We start from the raw sequence: 21,018 nt of genomic DNA, 5'->3' as shown, positions 1-21,018 counted from the left end.
CGACTATTCCATCTTCCCTTCAAGCTTAACGACAGGAGAAACTTCAACAGTATATTAGCGGAACCGGCGAAGCAAAGTAGTTCTAAATCTGTTGCCAGCCTGCTATGGTCCCACACTCTTTTTTTACTCTTTGCCCAAAAGCCATGACAGAACGCAGTACTAAATCATTATTAAAAGACCTGTTGTGATTTTAGTACCAAGCCCGTCTATTGGCAACCTTGGAGATTTGTCTATAAAAGCTTTTCCTTTTGTTCATCATTGTAATGCCACGGCATAGGGAAGTCGTTGCTAATGTGTGATACTCCCAGAACCATTGCACCTTCCTCGAATGTGGTTTGCGCATTAGCTGCTTTGTTTTTCACTAATTATTCGGTAGAGTTGTAATCGGAAAGTTGACTGTAATCGGTCACCTGTACTCGAACAGTTAAATCAGCCAATCATACTAAGTCGGTTAAAGGGACAAGTTTCTAAAGAAACTGTAGTGCTTCGTCGGTGGGGGAGTAAAACAAGATAATATTGGTTTCATCAAGTGAGTTGATAATGTTAATAAGCCAACGTATAGAGTTTCAACTGAAGTTTCGAGCGTTGGCCACTTTTCTTTTACATTCAATACTCAGATCGGTTCGTAATACCGTGTTCTTTCCTTCTAAACAACCTGCATTTTATTACGTGATTTAAACATAGGGGGGCAAAGTCCTCTCTTGTTCATTGTATCTTTATTTATTCGAGATCCCAGTGTATCTTTAGTTAGAGTCTATTGGAGATAAAACAGAGTTGCAGTTTGCCTTTCGTGGTAAAATTATCTGGAATTATATTTTTAAGGCGACTGACTTTTGATTTCTCTCTGTTACAGGAATGATTGTAAGCTTAAGCTCTTTAACAACCGTTATGGTCTCGTCGCGCAATGCGCTCACTCTCCAACGAGGAATCGAGGGCGTTGTGTGACGAGACCAAACAACGGCTGCGAAGGAGGCTACAAAAGTATTTAGACAGTAGAGACAACAGACCACAAATACCTCAGTGAGTTTAGGTAAATTGGGTTCTTTCTCTTAAAGTGATATAATGCGATATTTTCGCTCTTTTGAAAGTTATAAAAACATAAGGACCACAAAGTGTCCCATCTCGACCTACACAGCTGAAAAAATAGCTTTTCCATACTACGCATGCCTATGTTCACACAAAGGCAGGTCGTACATCGTCAACCTTGCTCAAGCAGTGTACATTGGTTATGAACGGAAGTAAATTTCCGAGTTCCAATACTTGAGCCAGGATGGTGATCACTATTCAATACCACGTAGAGGCTAAAGACTTGAGGTTGTTGGTAATCCGCATTGAATAAACGGGTAAGACTGGTGCTAGACGAAAACAGGCGTGTACTGCGGCACTAAAAGATATATTCGTGTTCTCGGCATGGGATTCTTTACAAGCTGAATTTTGGTTTCACATCAAACCTCTTGGAAAAAAGCGCCTCAAATCCCTAATTCAATGCTGCGTCACAACCAACAAATCATTGAAGGAAAAATGCATGTGTATTACGTATAGGTACCACTTGTGATGCAAATACGTTACAGAAGTATGCCTTCAACAACACTTATGAGGAAAGTCAGAGTACATGGTGACCAATTCAGCCCACTTCGTATCCACCGTCAGCAATGAGACGATCTTAGACAACGAGATCATGGTATCTTTCGACGTAGAATCGCTGTTTACCAACGTTGCTATCGACGCCGCTGTACAAGCCGCACCGCAGAAACTCGAGAACGACCCAAGCCTTGCAGACCACACCACGCTGTCGCCTGCACAGATCGCTGACCTTTTGACCTTCGTACTGAGATCCACATACTTCCAGTGTGACGGATCGATTTACGAGCAAAAAGACGGCGCCGTCATGGGGAGTCGGGTTTCCGCTGTTATTGCTAACCTCTACATGGAGAGTTTCGAAGAACAGGCGATAACTACATCATCCTACGAGCTGATCTGGAAAAGAAAGATTTGGAAACGCTACGTGGACGATACCTTTACCATCCTGGATCGCGAAAACGTAGATGACTTCTTACAGCATTTATAAATAATCAGCAGCCTTCCATCCGCTTCACCATGGAGACTTAGAAAGACAAAAACTCGCCTTCCTAGACACCACAGTTTTAAGAGAACCTGACGGCCGCCTCACCACCAGCGTATACAGGAAGCCCACGCACACCGATCGATTCTTAGCTTATGATTCACACCACCCTCAATCGGTAAAACGCGGTATCGTTAAGTGCCTTTACGAGCGCGCAAAACGTCTCGTAACAAAACCCTCCGTCATCTCCGAGGAGAAAAAACATCTGTCATCTGTTCTGGTTTCTAATGGTTATCCTTTTTCTTTCTTGCACAAACTTACCAAGACCGGAAAACCACACAACAGTGCCGAACCCGCCAACGAGTTTAAAGCTACTGCGCTTTTACCTTATGTCAAAGGTCAGTCCGAACTGCTTCGCTGTTGCTTACAACAACAAGGCGTACGCGCTGTTTTCAAGTCGGAGACTACGCTAAGATCTCAGTTAGTACGACCAAAAGACGCCGTCGACCCGGCTAAACAAGATGGCATAGTTTACAGGATTCCCTGTGAATGCGGCAAGGTGTACGTCGGAGAGACTGGAAGACCTATGCGAGACAGAATTAAGGGGCAAGATCGAGACATTCGACTCGCCCGTACCGAGACATCCGCCGTTTCAGAGCATGCCCACAACACCGGACACAAGCTACTCTGGAACGAAGTAAAGTCTATTGATCGTAACCCTTATTACTACACGCGCAGGGTCAAAGAGGCAATTCATATAGGACTTCACCCTAACAACATCAACAGTAATAGTGGAATAGAAATTCCAGAAGCGTGGATGCCCACGATCTAAAAAACACAACAACAGGAGAGCCGTGCAACAGCGGACCGCCGAGGGAGCAAGTCATTGAATGAACAGCAGGGATCGAAATACACCAATAGGAACTGTTGAAAAAAAATCATGCTTCATAAAATCACGCATGACCAGTCGACCTCATCGCCTGAAGAAGACTAGCAGTATACAGTCGAAACGTCGCAATCTACATCACACGTGACTACGTCGTGAAACAAACGGAAAACTTAGCTTTTATTGTTATTCAGCACGATGAATAACCACAACCTTAGCTTTTTAAATTCAACACAAATTAACTCTACAAAATTACTTCATTTTTCTCCCATGTTCAGTAATAAAGATAAAAAAGTGTAATTCTAGACCGGCTTTTTTCCGCTGTCTTTGTTTCTTTTACACGGAAACAATCGGGGGACAAATATCAACGTAGATGGTGGTTATTTTGTTTATCAATAGAGGGCAAAATTACTGAGCGCTGATTGGTTGAGAAAGAGGGCATTTTTTTCTTAATCGAGGGCATTTTTAGTAATCAAGAGAGGGCATGATTACCTGTTAATGATTGGCTAATCCGTTGCATAGCAACCGTTCGTTATCTTGAAATTTGTTATCAAGTTTTTGTTGCAACAATGGCTTGTCGTTTTATTGAAGCGGACGACGAATTAATTGAACTTTTGAAATGCGAAATTAATTGACATAGTTTTTGAGAATAAAATTTCATTGAATCGATTGGTCAGTTCAATTTGATTGATGATTTGCCGTTGCGCTAAACAGGCTTCCCAGATAAAAATAGACTGCGCGCGTGATTTTCCTTCGTATAAATTTTGCCCTTTATTGATAAATAAGTAATCCCATGAGACCTCGTACTATTAAGGATTAATTGCACTTGAGTTTTCAAAATTTTCCAAATTGCCCTCGTCGCTTCGCGACTCGGGCAATTTTGGAAAATTTTGAAAACTCTCGTGCAATTAATCTTTAATAGTACTTGGCCTCATGTGATTACATATACAAAAACTGTGAGGTGATTTTGAACCACGTGTATGTCTTATAAAGTATGCAATAGAGTCAATAGCTTTATACTTTATCACTTGACGTTTTTCATTTAAAAAATTGAAAGATGCATGTGACTAATAGACAGAAAAACGATCCAATTAGAAAAAGGAAGATTACTGATTTATAGTACTTCACATGGTAATAATGTAGCCATATTGGGGATACTTGTTCATTTAGCAGTGGAATAATCAGTAGAAATAGAAATAAAAACTATATATGAGTCAATCAAGTAAACAGTCATTTATGTTGTTGACAGCAAAGTTTCTGAGCTAAATCTGTGCGATTAACAAATCGATGACACAGTGCACGATGTAGGACCTTGTATGTTGCACGAAAACCTTTCTTCCTTTTCCAGTGTAATAACATTTGGTAAATTTTTTCAGAGTATTTCTTAAATTCACAGTCAAACGCCGCTAGTTTTGCGTCCTTAATTTTGAGACGACGCCCCAGCGACTTCCACTCCTCGAGTTGCCGCGAAAGCCACTCTAAATCTTTCTTCTTGGTAACTCCTTTCTTAACTAAAAGAATAGAGACATCAAAGCAACGCATCAAGATGAGGGGAGAGCGAGTAGTACGTATCGCAACTATTCATGTCATTTTGCTAGATCTACGCATGTTTATTTTGCAAAGGCAGGGGGCGGGAAGATGGGGTTAGGAGGGGGGCCGGAGGTGGAGGTTAACGGTACAACCATAGATATGTCCTCATTTTACCTGCGAAACGGGTTTTTCCTTTCTTTGGAGTTACGACATCACTCGGAGACGACTCTTCATCACAGCTCTTCACCTTTGGCCGACGCAAATGTTTAGTAGAATCACCTGCATGATAACAAATGCAATAAACCATTCGACCAGATTTTTGAGCCAACAGATTCATTAAAGCAATGGAGCTTTTTCTTTTCCCGATGAAACTTCTCCTGATTAATTTGTTTCAAGGCCAGTTCGTGCCAATGCATTATGTATCCCTACTGTGCATCATTTTATACGATAGATGCACGTCCACATATGCGAACAGAAGATTTCTTGTTCCTTATATTTGCTGCCTGGACGAAAAATTGTCATCGCCACGTCAACAGTTTTAGTGACATACCATTTATATCTCTACTTTGCAGTCGAGCGAAAAGCTTGAAAAAAATATTTTGCATTCAATAAGCAAATTTGGTAAAGCCACACTAACTCTTCGTCACTGAGAACTCTTTGCTTGACTACAAACATAAAGATATCACAGCAAAGCATCAAGACGAGGGCATAGCGAGTAGAACGTATCGCAACTATTCATGCCATATTGCTGAATCCAGGCATTTTTATTTTACAAAGGCAGGGGGAAGGAAGATGGGGTTAGGAGGGGGGGGGGGGTGGAGGTTAACGGTACGACCATAGATATGTCCATATTTTACCTGCCAAACGAGTTTTTCTTTTCTTCGGTGTTAAGGCGTCATTCAGAGACGACTCTTCATTACGGCGTTTCACCTTTGACCGACGTAAATGTTTAGTAGAATCACCTGCATGATAACAAATGTAAAAAAAAATAATTCGACCAGATGTTTTGAGCCAACAGATTCATTGTAACAGTAGAGCTTATTCCCTTTCCTAATGAAACGTCTCCTGAGGAATTTGCTTCAAGGACAGTTCGTGCCATTGTATTATGCATCCCTACAGTGCATCATTTTACACGAAATATGCACGTCCACATACGCGAACGGATGATTTCTTGTTCTTTTTTTTTGCCACGTAAATGGATTTGGTGACATACCATTCATATCTCTTGTTTGCCATCGAGCGAAAAGCTCCATACAGTAAACAACTTAGGTAAAATAAAAGACATTCACCAAAATGAAAATATGCTGGGGCACTTGTGGCACTTATGGCACTTACACACTTGTATCGTTTCCTTTACAAATGTTAAGGGAAACTAATTGGAACATATTTTTTCGGTCAATAGATAAGCTTGTACATATCCTTGACGATTTTCCTTATCCGCTAAAAAGGTTTCAGGTTTTTCCGTCGTTAAGGGCCATTTCATTTTACACGTCATAAGGAGGCCCACGCACTCAAACTGGATATTTGTTTAAATTTTTTTTAGCTTGATGACCCATCATTTCTGATGAAAAAACTTACCAGTTTGTTTCTTACGTTCAATGGATTTCAAAGCCTAAAAGGCAGAAGGAAATAGTGGCAACTTTACGCTTACAGTTAGCAGTTATTAGAATAAATTGAGAGATAAATATACAAATAAAAGTAATTCAAAACGTATACTTTAATAACCCAACTGACTACCTCTCCTGTGATCTCACGAGGAGTAAGTTTTTGGATATAAGTTTATTAAGGCAAATGGTTGAGAAAACAGCATGTAATGATTATCAGATACGGAAATGGACGTCATGGATCGTGAAGGGATGTTCCTATCCTTCTTTTGAGGCCTACAAATTTGGAAATGAAAGAACCATTGTAGCTGAAATTCAAAAGTAGCGAACCTGGGAAAACAATAAACTACAAATACTTCAAAAAGTATCCAAAAAATGTAGCTTCCTCACATAAAGTCACCCAAGGTGCTGCAGCTCACGGGTAGCTGATTCTGACACTTGATATTAAGAAAACGCGATAATAGTAATAAAAGGGAGTATAAGTATTTCTTATAAACCCTGACATCATTTAAGACAAACTGCCTAAAACATACGGCGAATTCTGTGTTTAGCAAAAGGAAGATAATTTCAAATGTCTCTTATCCCTAATATGAGAAAGAGCATTGCAGATAAAAGAAATTTTGAAGTATTTGTAAAAGATAAAGCCTGGACAAATTCAGGTTTTGATGGGAATCGAATATCCTACGAAAGTGTTGCGCGCGACAAAGCTATCTGCCAACCGTGAGTTTCAAATTATCCTGATTCACTGCACGTAGATTGAACTAAGTTTTTTTTCTAACCTGAACCCAAGGATCCAGTTTTTCTCTTGGATAGTCGGGAACAGTATCAACGGAGTGTTCACAACTCAGACCAGAGCTGCCTAACGGAATGTAGTGGCCACAGTCAAAATGAGAGCAGCCTTTCTCTTTGTGCAATATGCAAATATTGGTTCCGTCACGACACTTATCTGGACGAGGCTCACACAACTGGCATTTCACATACAATTCCATCGTAGATGATCCTAACCACGGACAGGTGACGCCTAGCCTAGTTCTGCAACGCTCCAGAAGACTGCAATGAACAAACATAGCTACAAGGATATCAACAACGCCAATAACGCAAGCGTGACTCATTGTAACGTCCAATTAACTGAATGCATCTTACCTAATCAAAAACTTAGCACCCAAAAAGGTCCTAAATCTGGAAAAAAAAACCTGTCACAGGGATCAGAACGATTGAAAAAGTCAAGAAAATTAAAGAGGGCCTTTAAGTTTCCCTTTATTTACAGCAATGTGATAGTATTTCATCATTTTTTTTGGTTATGGTATTCTATTTAATATTGCTTTAACGGTAATTATTAAGTTTAAATGAAACGAAATAATGTCCGATATGTTTGTGGCTTACCTCAATAATTCTTCGCAAATTCTTTTCTCTTCCATTCCATCTGAGTCTCGCTGTGTCCAGATTATCAACTTGATCACAGTTTTGTGACACTCTAGAGTGAGCTGGTACACTTCACTGACATTGAATCGGGCGGCGTTTGAAAACAACGAAGGGGCCATACGGGAGTCACGGCATAATTGTGATGCCCATTCCTTCCAAAAATGTACAACCAGTCTGCAAAACAGCCCGCTTGGAACGTAGTTGGTGTTAAATGTGAGAAATACGGGCAAAGGGCCATTGTGCATGTTTGTGCCTCTCGTATTCTTCTTTGGTGATTTCAACATACATGGAACAAAATAAGGGTAATCTTTCCCCTTGCAGTTCTTAGAGTTGCATATAACATCAAAGCTTTCCATGATATGAATCAGTGAATCCTTTACATCACTCAGTTCAAGGTGTTCAAACGCTTGATTAAGCAACTGCTGCGAAAGCAGTCCCTCTCTTCCGAGGACTTTGTAATCTTTCTGAAGAACAGGGTCGTTTTTCCATGGTGGACTCACCGTAATTATCTCACATAGTATTTTAATTAACCACTGCGGATCTAGCACGACCAAACCATCTGGATTGTCAGGGAGATCTTGGTAGATAACTCTTCCACGAGCTTGTAAAAAGTGTAACAATTCTTCGACGTCATCTTTGTGATTAAACTGGCAAATGCCTCCAGAAATGTCCTCTGCAAAACGCTTCTTACCAACGTAATGCATCCCTTGTTTCACCATATCGTCGACTTTTTGTTCCACACGGAGCCACTGCATAGGGATTACCTTGTTGAAATTTGGCATTTTTCTAGCCAGATTCAATAATTCCGTACGCAAAGAAACGATCTGTGGGTCGTCTTCTCTGTTCGGATTTGTGTTATCTATGAAGAATAATTCTTTTGAAATATGTTTTAGGGTTTCTGAATGAGCCATGCTGCAAATGGTTTCATTTACAGATTCCATTTCCTTGCAAGGATCCCTTACGCCATCAGCATGTGTACCCACAAGCACCACAGGAGGCAAAACTTGGTTAGTATCTGCCGACTTTCCCTGAAACTCTGGCTGTCTCAAAGACTGTACCAAGTCCAGCCATCTCATCATGTGATCGAGATTAGTATCCTGGACGTAAGGCGAGTCTTCTTCTATTTCATCGTGATTAGCCGGTCTTATCCGACATAGGGCAACATCACTTAACTCCTTAGTAAGATCTGACACCAGGACATATATGGCTTCTTGCGATAGGAAAACTGGATGAATGGCATGGTATACTGCCTGGCCAGCAAAATCCCAAATAAAAGGCCATATATCCTCATTGTCGGAGGTGTCCTTTGCCTTGAAGCGATAATCTAAGAGGTAACGGACATTCTCGGGTACTTCTTCTGGTTTTTGCTCACTTTCGACCTCCTGGAAAACTAATATTGTTATTTTTTAATCAGTTATTACTTTTCTTAAACATGCTTCTCAAGTGCAAACAACATACAGAAGAATATCGGTTGTTCAAAGCAGTAGTAATGCCATTGACTGAATTTGTATTTCGTGTATAAGGACTAAAAAATTCATAAAAGCTTCGCGTCACTCGAAATAAACACTCGCCTACTCCTTTAGCAACCTGAGCAAAAAAAGAAACTTCTAATATCGCATGGTTTCACGCGAGTGTATGGGCAGAAACTTTACGGGCTTTACACATCCAAAATAATAGGTTTATGTTACAGAGCTAGCGCAATGGGAAGTGCTTATCCCTATAAGTGAAAGGTCGAGGGATCGACTCCTGGCGCTTCGTCTTTCTTTTTCTTTAATATTTCCGTATTTTTTAAATTGTATTCTACGAAAGCATATGCTTTCTTCTTTCTTTTCATCCGGAACATCACCTTTTTCTGAGCAGAAAACGGCATTCGAGAAGCCAACTACCGAAGCACAGCGTTTGTCTCTTCTTTGACGACATAACTCTAACGTTCAAATTGATAAAAATGTCAAAATGCGGGGTTGAGGCCCTCACAAAAAATTTAGCCTGAAAAAAAATATATGAATCCGAAGAAACCCGATCAGATTCGTTTAACGATGGCCAGTGTCGGAACTAAACCAAGACGAGTCACAAGAGATGTTACAAGTGTCTCACGATGGTCCCCCATTTTGAAAACCGCGAGAGGCTTAGCAGAAGGTTTACGAACTTGTACGGCATCATAACGGAGTGCCTGCGACCATACTAGAAGGAAGGCACTGTAGGCACAAAAAGGGGAGGGTTTAACCATTCTAGAATACAGTTCATCGATATTGTCTTTTTCGGCGATCGATCATTCAAATTCCGGATCAACAAGGTTTGAAAACAATGCCTGTACTAAAATGTAAGGCGGCTTGTCGTCCTCGAAAGAATATATATCCGAGCGCTTCGTATGCGCAAGATTTGTTCAAACCTTGGTTGGGACCTTATGCACGCAGTATTAATTCAAATCAATTTTTCAGCCATCAGTAAAATTTCTGGTCTCAGATCTTAGCTGTCGTTATTTCTTGGCAGACTGGTAACACTGACCAATTCCTAGCGTCAGTTGAGCTTTATGCAAAAAGTTCTAATTGAATATGCAAAAGCCTTATACGTTAACGGACTTACCCAAAATTGGAAAGAAGATGTGGAAAGGAGTTCAGGGCGAGGTTGACCAAAGTTTCCAACCAAGGAAAATCTCAGAAGATTTAAAAGTCATGGAAACAAAGCCTTCACTAATAACCAACAACACACATTATTCGTGTGATGCAAATTATATAGGCTAGACGAACCGTCACCTCCAACTTCGTATTGAGGTGCACAAATATTCCGACATCGGTAAACATCTTAAAGACAAACACAATCAAAGACCGAACAATCCTCACGAGCAATTTTCCATCCTAAAGAAATGGCGCGGAAAGTTTGAGTAAAAAGAGACCGACTCTGAACACTCAAAAAGACTCCATTCCAGCGAAACTGACTGTTCATTTAATTATGTATACACTTTCATTTTACTCCATCTCATTTTATTCTAATTTAGCTTAACACTTTCCTCTCTTTATATAACGTCATTGAACTTATAATAATTTTACATTTGATAATGGTGACATGTCGCCACCGAAATGTCATGTTTTAATCTCGCTACTTTTCGTTATATATTGCGAATGAAACAAAAGATAGAAATACGTGTACTTCGAAATAGCCGGGCTGCTGCTGCAAGGGATTCGTCATTCCTGATCATGAGGACGATCTTACCACGAAAGTCACTTAAATAATCGGCCCCAGTCTCTTGAACGGGAAAAGTCACGTGAGAAACGCATTCAGTTCGTTACCGCACGATGCAAGTCGTGAGACTCTCATTGAAAAAAAAATTAACAATACGCTGCGGTTTTACATTATGAATTGCTTTTGCTAAAGGTTGGGGGTTGATACTGTATTGATATGAGATGAAAATTTCACAGTAACATTTCTAACGCCAGAAAGGAAGTTTGACTGAGCTAAAATTTGTTTCGCCGTTCATCTTGACGGTAGCGACCGTGCTACCGTTTTCTTCAGCCTCGAGTAACCTCTTTGGAAGTTAACATATACCCTGAATCTGTAAAGAAGCTATATATTGTCAGGGCTATAATGAGCTTTGCCTTACCATTTCTATTAATGACTTCGTTTGAGACAAGGTCGTCATTTGAACGTTCTTGAGTCGCTCCCTTTCCACTTGTAGGTTCTTCAGAGCTGCCGAGTAAATCCTTTTCAACCAATTCTGCACATTTGTGGTCAAGTGCACTTGTGTTTTCAAGCGGGGCTGGATTCCTCCATGCCTCTTTTCCTGCGTTCTTGACAGGGGAAATCATTTCAATCCCATTAGTGCTGGCTTCCTTTTCTTTAAATGCTTCACCTCTGAGGTATCTTCTCAGACTTGTTTTGCCAACACGGTCCTGACCAATCAACACAATTTTGGTACGTCTATCGAAAGTTTCGCCAGTCTCCAGTGCTCTCCTGTATGCTTTTAGTCCCATTGTTCCCCTCGCTTTTATGTAGAAGGGGGTTGAATCTGTGACAGTTCGAAAGAGTTAAAAGATAAAACCAGTTAATTTGCTCCCTCGAAAATCTGAAACACATACAGAATTAATGTTCAGTGTGCAGTCTCATGTGGCATCTGTGATAAGCCTATTGTTACAAAGACCTCGAGAAGATATTTCTCCGTAATATTTCTCGGGACCTTAACTGCTAAGCTGAATTTTTATATGGTTTTCGGAGGAGTGTTTTCCACAATCCCGCTCCAGAGCACACTCCTCCGAAAACCATATAAAAATCCAGCTAAGAAGTGAGTGGACTAGGCTACGACAAAACTGAGAAACCTTTCAAAAGATAAGCTGCTTTACTGAATTTTGCACTACCAGAAAACAATATGAAAATATACAAACGCATCAAATGATCTTCCTTCGCTTTAATTTGGTTACTGAAAAATGGAGCAACACTTTTCCAGTTTCGAGGCACTTTCAACAACGTGCATGGAAGATACAGTCACCAAAAACCATGATGTCTGAGAAGTTAGGCTCTATACTTTTATGTTATTGTATTGTTATTGAATTGCAAGATTAGTGATATATTACCAGGGATAAATTGGAGCAAATTCCTATTTGCCAAAAGTCCCACAGCTAAATTTCCGCTATAAACATACTGACGAGAGAGTTCAGTAGATCCACCTGCATGATAACAAATTTTAAAAAAGTCATTAGACCAGATTTTTTGAGCCAAAAGATTCATTGTAGCAATGGAGCTTTTTCCTTTCCTAGTGAAACGTCTCCTGAGGAATTTTTTTCAAGGCCGCTTCGTGCCATTGCGTTATGAATCCCTACTGTGTATCATTCTACACGAAATATGCACGCCCACATACGCGAACAGAAGATTTCTTGTTCCTTTTTTTCTGCTTAAAAGAAAAAAATTATCATTGCCACGTAAACGCATTTGGTAACAAACCATTTATATCTCTTGTTTGCAATCGAGCGGAAAGCTTGAAAAAAATCTTTTACATACAATAAACAACTTGGGTAATAAAAAAAGAGACACTAAAAATGAAGACTTGCAGGGGCACTCGTAGCACTTCAACACTTGTATCGCTTTCGTAACAAATCTTCAGAATAACTAATTGGAACAGATTTTTTCGGTCAATAGACAAGTTTGTACATAGCCTTAACGATATTCTGCCTTACCAGAAAATTACATGAAATATAAAAACGCATCAAATGATCTTCCTTCGCTTTAATTTGGTTACTGAAAAATGGAGCAACACTTTTCCAGTTTCGAGGCACTTTCAACAACGTGCATGGAAGATACAGTCACCAAAAACCATGGTGTCTGAGAAGTTAGGCGCTATACTTGTATGTAATTGTATTGTTATTGAATTGCAAGATTAGTGATATATTACCAGGGATAAATTGGGGCAAAATCGAATTTGCCAAAAGTTTCTCAGCTAAATCTGTGCGATTAACAAACTGATGACAGAGTGCATCATGTAGGACCATGTATGTTGCAGTTGAGCCATCCTTCACTTTCCAATGTCGTAACATTCTGTAGATTTTTTTACGCTTTTTCTTATAGTCATCGTCAAACGCTGTTAATGTTGCATCGTCAATTCCGAGACGACGCCCGAGTTCCTCCCAATCTTCGAGTTGGTGCGAAAGCCACTCTAATTCTTCGTCACTGGGAACTCCTTGGTTGACTAAAAACACAAAGACATCACAGCAAAGCATCAAGATGAGGGGATAGCGAGTAGTACGTATCGCAACTATTCATGCCATTTTGCTGGATCCACGCATTTTTATTTTACAAAGGCAAGGCAAAAGAAGATGGGGTGGGGGGGGGGGGGGTGAGGGTCAACGGGCAAGTTAATGGATATGTCATTATCTCACCGTCGAGACGAGGCATTATGTTCAGTGTGCAGTCTCATGTAGCAACTGTGATAAGCCTATTGTTACAAAGACCTCGAGAAGATATTTCTCCGTAATATTTCTCGGGACCTTAACTGCTAAGCTGAATTTTTATATGGTTTTCGGAGGAGTGTTTTCCACAATCCCGCTCCAGAGCACACTCCTCCGAAAACCATATAAAAATCCAGCTAAGAAGTGAGTGGACTAGGCTACGACAAAACTGAGAAACCTTTCAAAAGATAAGCTGCTTTACTGAATTTTGCACTACCAGAAAACAATATGAAAATATACAAACGCATCAAATGATCTTCCTTCGCTTTAATTTGGTTACTGAAAAATGGAGCAACACTTTTCCAGTTTCGAGGCGCTGTCGACAACGTACATAAAAGATACAGTGGCCAAAAAGCATGGTGTCTGAGAAGTTAGGCACTATACTTGTATGTAATTGTATTGTTATTGAATTTCAAGATTAGTGATATATTACCAGGGATAAATTGGAGCAAATTCGAAATTGCCAAAAGTCCCTCACCTAAATCTCTGCGATTAACCAATGGATGGCACAGTGCATCATGTAGGACCTTGTATGTTTTGCTGGATCCAAGCATTTTTATTTTACAAAGGCAAGGGGAAAGAAGATGGGGTTGGGGTGGGGGGGGGGGGTGAGGGTCAACGGGCAAGTTAATAGATATGTCATTATCTCACCGTCGAGACGAGTTTTTCTTTTCTTTGAGGTTGAAGTGTCACTCGGAGGCGACTCTTCATTACGGCGTTTCATCTTTGGCCGAGGCAAATGTTCAGTAGATCCACCTGCGTGATAACAAATTTCAAAAAAGTCATTAGACCAGATTTTTTGAGCCAATAGATTCATTGTAGCAATGGAGCTTTTTCCTCTGTTTTTCCTCTTTTCTTCCTTTATTTTACAAAGGCAGGGGAAGATAAATTTTGATCTTTGGTGGATTGCCTTGAATGTTCTTGAAAGTGCTTGCTTCCATTCTAACTTATAAAAATGCTAATCAGCTTCTGTAAAAGAAACAATACAGAGCAATTGATAAAATACATTGAAGACCTAAAGCCATTCAATAGAACAAGCACTTAGATTGTTGTCAAATTGTATATGTTGGCTGTAAATCTTATTAAGGGAAAGTAAAATTTGAAATAAAAAAAGAGAGGTATCATGCTCTTTTATGAGCAGCAGTACCTTCTAGATATCCACTGATATCATTCCTATGATATCATGACAATTACATTTGTGAGTATTTTTTAAATTGCCATTTCTGACATTTTTACCTTTCCCTGCACCAAAAATTGGTTTAAAGTTGTTTGACAGAAAGAAAATAGTGTCCCAATTCCAAGAAAGAGAAAAAGTTTAGGTGTCTAGGCTCATTTGTGAGAAAATTACAATTTTCTCCTCTGATAAGCTCCGATGGAGAAAAAGGCATCCTTTTTTGAAGCATGCATCGTAGTTACATTTGAGATTATACACAGTCAGGAAGCGCAGTGCAATTACTAAGGAATGACCCTAAGCAAAGTATTAACATGTAATTGAATTTACAATCTTTTCGCTTGGACACAAAAAATTAGCCTCCAGAATATTATACCACCCATTTAATAAGGTTTAATACAACTGCAGGCATTAATTCGTTTCTGTATATAAGTAGCATTTATTTAATTCTGGAAAGAAAAATTTGAAGATATTGGCCCTAAATCAAATGCAAATAAATATAGCTTTAAATTTGTTGTAAGAAAATTTGCGGACCAGCCTCGAAACTGAACCGCCTCAGTCCTGATTTAGGACCTTTTAAAGTTCGTCAGAAGGGCGATTTGATTTGAGTCTCCGCAAACAGTGGTTGGTCATTGAGTATGATTTTTCAAAATGGTGACTAGAGACCGTGCAAACGAAAATAAAGAAGGTGCCTACGATGCAAGAAAATATATAACACTTGAGATTGGACTCATAATGTCGTTGGATTACGAACCTTGCACGAAACAGTAATTTAAAGATATCACCTGACCTAACGAACAATCAATTGATGAATAAGCGTGATCCAAACTTTAATATCTTCGCTATAACAATTGCAGCTTGTGACTTGAGTTATTTGCAAGAGAGTTGACCAACGAAAATCCAAAGAAACAAATTCAAAATCAAGGTAAGGAGCAGAAGAGTATAACAAATCCCACAGTTTATCTCTGAGTCTGAACATTTCCCAGCTATCGATCGAATCAAGCGGAACTCGATTGTTTGGATGAAAACAAATACCCGTATGTATGATGAAAATTGTGCGCTTATATTACGTACGAGTCAAATTTTATTACAATAAAGTTCGGATATAATGCGCGCTGTCATTGTTGAGCTAGAGCCGTCCGCCATCTGCCAAATTGTTAAATGTCCGACCTTTTCCGGGACTTCTCCCTAGCCTCTTTTCGTTAATGGAAAGTGAAATTTCGGAAAAAGCGAGTCGGCAAGTAACAACAGAAGAACCAAGTTTGGGTTTGTAAACATGCCAAGCGCCGTTTTTTACTTTATTATAACGTGAGCAGAGACGAATATCACATAGAGAAAATGAAATGGACAGTCTGAGTTTTTAAGGTTTTCTCGCTCAGCGGTTTTTAATGGTAAGCTTACGTACGGTAACAAGATTCAAACACAGTTAAATTCGACCTGCCGAACTATTTCAGTTTGTAAACTATTGCAGATTACAGTGAACTTTGATGGTTGGACATTTTTGACAGCTTTAGCCGTAGGGCCTTTCCTCACTAGCGGACAAAACTAGAATTGTTGCGACGAAATCAAAGGACAAACTTTGTCACAACAATTTTTTTTTGTTGTTGTCTCGTCTGTTGTAACCGCATTAAAAATTTCAAAGCCGACAAATTCCGTCAGCGCCTGATTTGTTCATAAGACCGGCCAGCATAGTTGCCGAAGGATTCCACTTCCAATTTCAAGGATTTAGTAAACTGATTACAGTTCCATTACGCGTTTGTCGTAGCTTGTTAGACAAACGATTGACAAGTTTATCACGGTTTTGTTTATTAAGTCGATTTTGCATAATTTTTACCCGGGACAAATTTTGTTGGCGGTGCTTCTGAAGATTTGTTCGCTTCAGCCAAATTCGACTTAAGAAGTGGGGAGAAATAAAATCGTCTTTACAACAGAACAGAGTGTAACCAAGGCTTTTCTATTTGTTAAGTAGCAATCAATTTCGATATCAGTATTGTTAAGAGACTGATCATGCATGTTACCACAAATCTTTTGATCTGGCGTAGTAGCAACAACACACTATACTTACCTTAAAAACCTCTGCTTTAAACGTCTCCGATCGAGACTGTGTACATGTGGTTATCAGTTGATAATACAGTGACTTTCGTTGGTAGCATATTCATAATGGCGGAATTTTCAACAACTTCAACATACTTGGTAAAAGACATGCAAATGTTTCTGGGAATTGTATTACCGGTAATAATTAATCAGGTTTCAGTTGAAAGAGCACTTGTCGCTAAACTACTGGTTGGAATCAGACAGTAACACTCGTATTTCATTCCGCTCTCCGTTGTCTGTACGGTTCCTTTAAAGGTAAAGTTTCTTTCGTGTGTACTACACTTGTGACTTAACAGCCAGGACGCATTGCGCGACCGAAAACAAATAAAATACCATGCAACAAAGGTATACAGCCTAACACTGACCTTTCTTGATGCATCCCTATCAACCTATTTTATCACAGCTGAAACACACGATCTTTATTTGTTCCCAATTTCAGTCTATTCCTCTGACTGAATAACACTGATGATCAAAGGACTCGATGAGCCAACTCGTGAAGAAAACTGTTAAACCCTAGTTCAGGAATACAAATAACTATGGGTCACCAGACAGTATCTTTTCTAAATGTGCTCTTCTGCGACAAATCTCAATGATGCATATCTTCTCAACTGTTTTTATTTCTTCGCTTTCCTCTCTTTATGCATTAATTATAAATAATTCAATGAGAAATGTCGAATGATAAGGCGAAAAATAGCAAAGGGAACATGACCTGTCACAGTAAACCACATTTTTGTTTTGTTACAACAAACATCATCAAAATGGTGATGCCGTCAGGCTATTCCTTTTTGATGCGAAAAATAATATTTGCAGCCTTGCTAATTGTTTTCTTTTTACAGAAAATCTGTTACCTAGAGACGTTGATATTGAGGTATGCATTTCATAGAAATAACATTTGTAGTCGTTTCTATGATATGCCGACTGACATCTGGAATGGTACAGGCTGTGCAGAATCCGTGAAAAATGCTATCAACCCTTACTGTCAATAATTATATAATTGTAAACATGTCACATCATATCATGATCAGTGCAGGATAATAGTCTACCCCGGTGAAGTGTAAGCAACTTGTATATATATCATCGTGAAGGTATTTTCTTTGGAGATCAAAGTTTTAATTTGATATTTGCTAAGGTTTATTTAATCTACATATGTTCTCCTTGCTTGGTGCACTTTGAGGCTTCCCAAAAGGGTTCTTCAATCCCGCGGGCCCTACTAAAATTTTCTCTCAAGGTTGCTGATCTTAAGGGAAAGTACAATTTGAAGCGAAAAAGGGAGGTCCCATGCTCTTTTATGTGCAGCAGTACCTTCTAGATATCCATATCATTCCAGTTCATATCATGACAGTTACATTTGTGAGAATTTGCTAAAATGGCATTTCTCAAATTCTTTCCTATTCCTACACTAAGAATTGGTTTATAGTTGTTTGACAGAAAGAGAATAATCAATGATAACCTCAGGAAAGTGCAACTCGGCAATAGAGGTGGGGTTAACACCCATTTTGGAGCATTATTACGTAATATTCAGTACGCTTTTTGATAACATTGTCAGTGATCTAAACCATAAATTGAAGGCGCTCCTTCCACCAGATCATGACATTTCACGCTATAACCTAAGAAGAGAGTGGCTTTTTAATATGCCAAAGCTTTGCACGAACAGAGAAAGTAATACTTTTATATATGCGATGTCGAAGCAGTCCGGGCTGTAGTTTTATCCCACTTATATTCATGATTTATATTTTAACACATTTCAATATAAATATGTTATATAGAATTTTTTAATATTATCTTAAAAATCAGTTTTCGATTTATTTTCAAGGATTCATTTGTAATTTTCAAGTATTGTAAAGTTTTTGTAAATAATTGCGTAATTCAGCCTTTGGCTGCGATGCAGTTTTAATAAACTATGTATCTTATTTTATCTTACAATCTTTTTGCCAGGACAAAATAATTGGCCTCCAGAATATCATACCACCCATTAAATCAAAGTTTAATACAACTGCAGGCATGAATTCATTTCTGTTTATAAGTAGTACTTATTTACTTCTGCAGAGAAAATTTTGAAGATATTGGCCCTAAATCATATGCATATGCACCTTGAAATATATAGAAAACTGAAAATGCATATTATGTGAACAGAATGTGAAATTGCAACCAGCTGGCTGTGAACCCTTACCAAAACTAAATACATGTCGCATACATCCCTTACATAATAACATATCCAACGTCTACTGTATGTCTCGTCACGTATATGTCACATGTACGTGCAATCATGTGACACAAATGTCACATAAATGCAACATTTATCATAGAAATATATAACAGATACACAAGTGTCACACATACATAACATGTATGTAGTTTTGGTGAGGGGATAAAGGAACTTAATGACTTCCTCTCTGCTTTAACATAGCATGGTTGTCAAAAAATTTGCGGATCAGCTTCGAAAAGATAAAACCATGCACCTCAGTCCTGGTTTAAGATATTTTAAGTTCCTCAGAGGGGCGATTCGATTTGAGTCTCCGCACACAGTGGTTGGTCATTAGGTATAATATTTTTCTAGATGGTGATTAGAGGCCGTGCGAACGAAAATAACGATAGTGCGTACGATGCAAGAAGATAAATAACACTTGGGATTGGACTCATTGTGTCGTTTGATCACGAAATTTGCACGTAAGTGATCATAGTAAATAAAAGCTATCGCCAGACCTAACGAACAATCAATCGACGAATAAACGTGACCCAAACTACAACATCTTCGCTTTAACAATCGCAACTTGTGGTTTAACTTATTCGCAATAGAGTTGACCAACGAAAATCCAAAGAAACAATTTCAAAATCAAGGGAACGAGAAGAAGAGTATGACAATAAGTCACAGTTTATGTCTGAGTCTGAACATCTCCCACCTAAACGTGACCTAAACTTCAATATCTTCGCTTTAACAATCGCAACTTGTGGCTTAACTTATTCAAAATAGAGTTGACCAACGAAAATCTAAAGAAACAATTTCAAAATCAAGGGAACGAGAAGAAGAGTATGACAATAAGTCACAGTTTATGTCTGAGTCTGAACATCTCCCACCTATCGATCGAATCGAGTGGAACTCGATTGTTTGGATGAAAACAAGTATGTACGATGAAAAATGTGCGCTTGTGATACGTACATGTTAAATTTTATTGTGATAAAGTTCGGTTAAAACACTCGCTGCCAGTGGTTGAAAGAGTACAAAGCATAGAGCTGAGCTAAAGCATAGAGCTGAGCTAAAGCATAGAGCTGAGCTAAAGCATAGAGCTGAGCTAAAGCTGTCACCCTATTTGTTACATTGTACTATGTTCGTCCTTTTCCGGGACTTCTCTCTAGTTTTTTTTTTTCGTTAATTGAAAGAAACATTTCGGAACAAGTAAGCCGGCAATTAGCAACAGAATAACCAAACAAGGGTTTGTAAACATGCTAAGCTCCTTAATTTACGTTACTATAAAGTAAGCAGAGACGAAAAGGTTTTCAAGCTCAGTTAGATTGCAAGCTGACGTACGGTAATAAAAATCAAACTCAGCTAACACTCGTATAGCATATATAGTTTCATGTTCAAAAAAAAAAATGCAGAACAAAACAAGAATGATATGAAAAATATAGCCAAATTGGCAATGCATCTGAAGATTTGTCCGTTTCGGCCAAATTCGACTCAAGAAGAGGGGAGAAACACGATCGTGTTTCTTCCTACCCTTCTTTCGCGCTCTATCCTCTTCGTTGCGTGCTTTACAACAAAACAGATTGTAGGCAAGGCCTCTCTATTTGTTAAGTATCATTTAATTTCGATATCAGTGCTGTTAAGAGACTGATCATGCGTGTTACCACAAATCTTTTGATCTGGCGTAGGCTAAGAAAAACGACCGCGTTTGTGAACAAAATTTGCGATATAACAACCACAAACTATTCTTACCTTGAAACCTCCGCTATAAACGTCTCCGATCAAGACTGTGTACAGGTAGCTATCGCTATCAATTGATTATACAGCGGACTTTCGCTGGTAGCATACTCATAATGGCGGAATTTTCAACAACTCTAACATACTTGGTAAAAGACATGCAAATGTTTCTGGGAAATGTATTAATAATTAATCAGGTCTCAGGTGAATGAGCCCTTGTCGCTGTGCTACTCGTTGGAATCAGACAGTGACACTTCGAGACACTCCTCAGGTATTTCATTCCGCTCTTCGTTGCCTGTACGTTTCCTTGTAAAAGTAAAGTTTCTTTCGATATTTTGGAAATGTTTCATCAGGGCACACAGAAAGAACTCGAGCTTTTAGAGTTTTAGGGTATTTT

General features: G+C 39.0%; 2 protein-coding genes across 3 annotated transcripts; one reads left to right on the top strand and one right to left on the bottom strand.

The window, feature by feature from the left end:
- Window positions 1-1,612: 1,612 nt before the first annotated feature.
- Window positions 1,613-2,068, top strand: LOC136279514 (uncharacterized). The gene has a single exon (XM_066163451.1). The coding sequence runs from the start codon at window positions 1,613-1,615 to the stop codon at window positions 2,066-2,068; it is 456 nt and encodes a 151-aa protein (XP_066019548.1).
- A 1,093-nt stretch (window positions 2,069-3,161) lies between these two features.
- LOC131774079 (uncharacterized) lies at window positions 3,162-20,781 on the bottom strand. Of its 2 annotated transcripts, XM_066163719.1 has the most exons (11): window positions 20,637-20,781; window positions 14,089-14,193; window positions 12,885-13,178; window positions 12,070-12,162; window positions 11,103-11,507; window positions 7,466-8,894; window positions 6,862-7,132; window positions 6,057-6,090; window positions 5,336-5,440; window positions 4,653-4,757; window positions 3,162-4,459 (listed from the first exon to the last, which is right to left on the bottom strand). In XM_066163719.1, exons 2-11 carry the CDS (start codon window positions 14,159-14,161, stop codon window positions 4,179-4,181), a joined length of 3,090 nt encoding a protein of 1,029 aa, XP_066019816.1. In that variant the 5' UTR covers window positions 14,162-14,193; window positions 20,637-20,781; the 3' UTR covers window positions 3,162-4,178. The 2 variants fall into 2 exon arrangements, with proteins under 2 accessions (XP_066019816.1, XP_066019817.1); XM_066163720.1 differs by lacking the exon at window positions 12,070-12,162.
- Between the last annotated feature and the right edge of the window lie 237 nt (window positions 20,782-21,018).

The sequence above is a fragment of the Pocillopora verrucosa genome, chromosome 3, assembly GCF_036669915.1.
Source record: "Pocillopora verrucosa isolate sample1 chromosome 3, ASM3666991v2, whole genome shotgun sequence".
Classification (NCBI taxonomy): domain Eukaryota; kingdom Metazoa; phylum Cnidaria; class Anthozoa; order Scleractinia; family Pocilloporidae; genus Pocillopora; species Pocillopora verrucosa.
This window is presented reverse-complemented; position numbering and strand designations above follow the sequence as displayed.

Excerpts from the sequence above, each read along its gene's own strand:
- LOC131774079 (XM_066163719.1), bottom strand. The coding sequence starts at position 14,161 with ATGAAACGCCGTAATGAAGAGTCGCCTCCGAGTGACACTTCAACCTCA. Across the intron at positions 6,091-6,861 it reads AACTGGATCCTTGGGTTCAG|GCTTTGAAATCCATTGAACG; the intron begins GTTAGAAAAAAA and ends TCTGCCTTTTAG. Across the intron at positions 4,460-4,652 it reads AGGAAAAACCCGTTTCGCAG|TTAAGAAAGGAGTTACCAAG; the intron begins GTAAAATGAGGA and ends CTATTCTTTTAG.
- LOC136279514 (XM_066163451.1), top strand. The coding sequence starts at position 1,613 with ATGGTGACCAATTCAGCCCACTTCGTATCCACCGTCAGCAATGAGACG.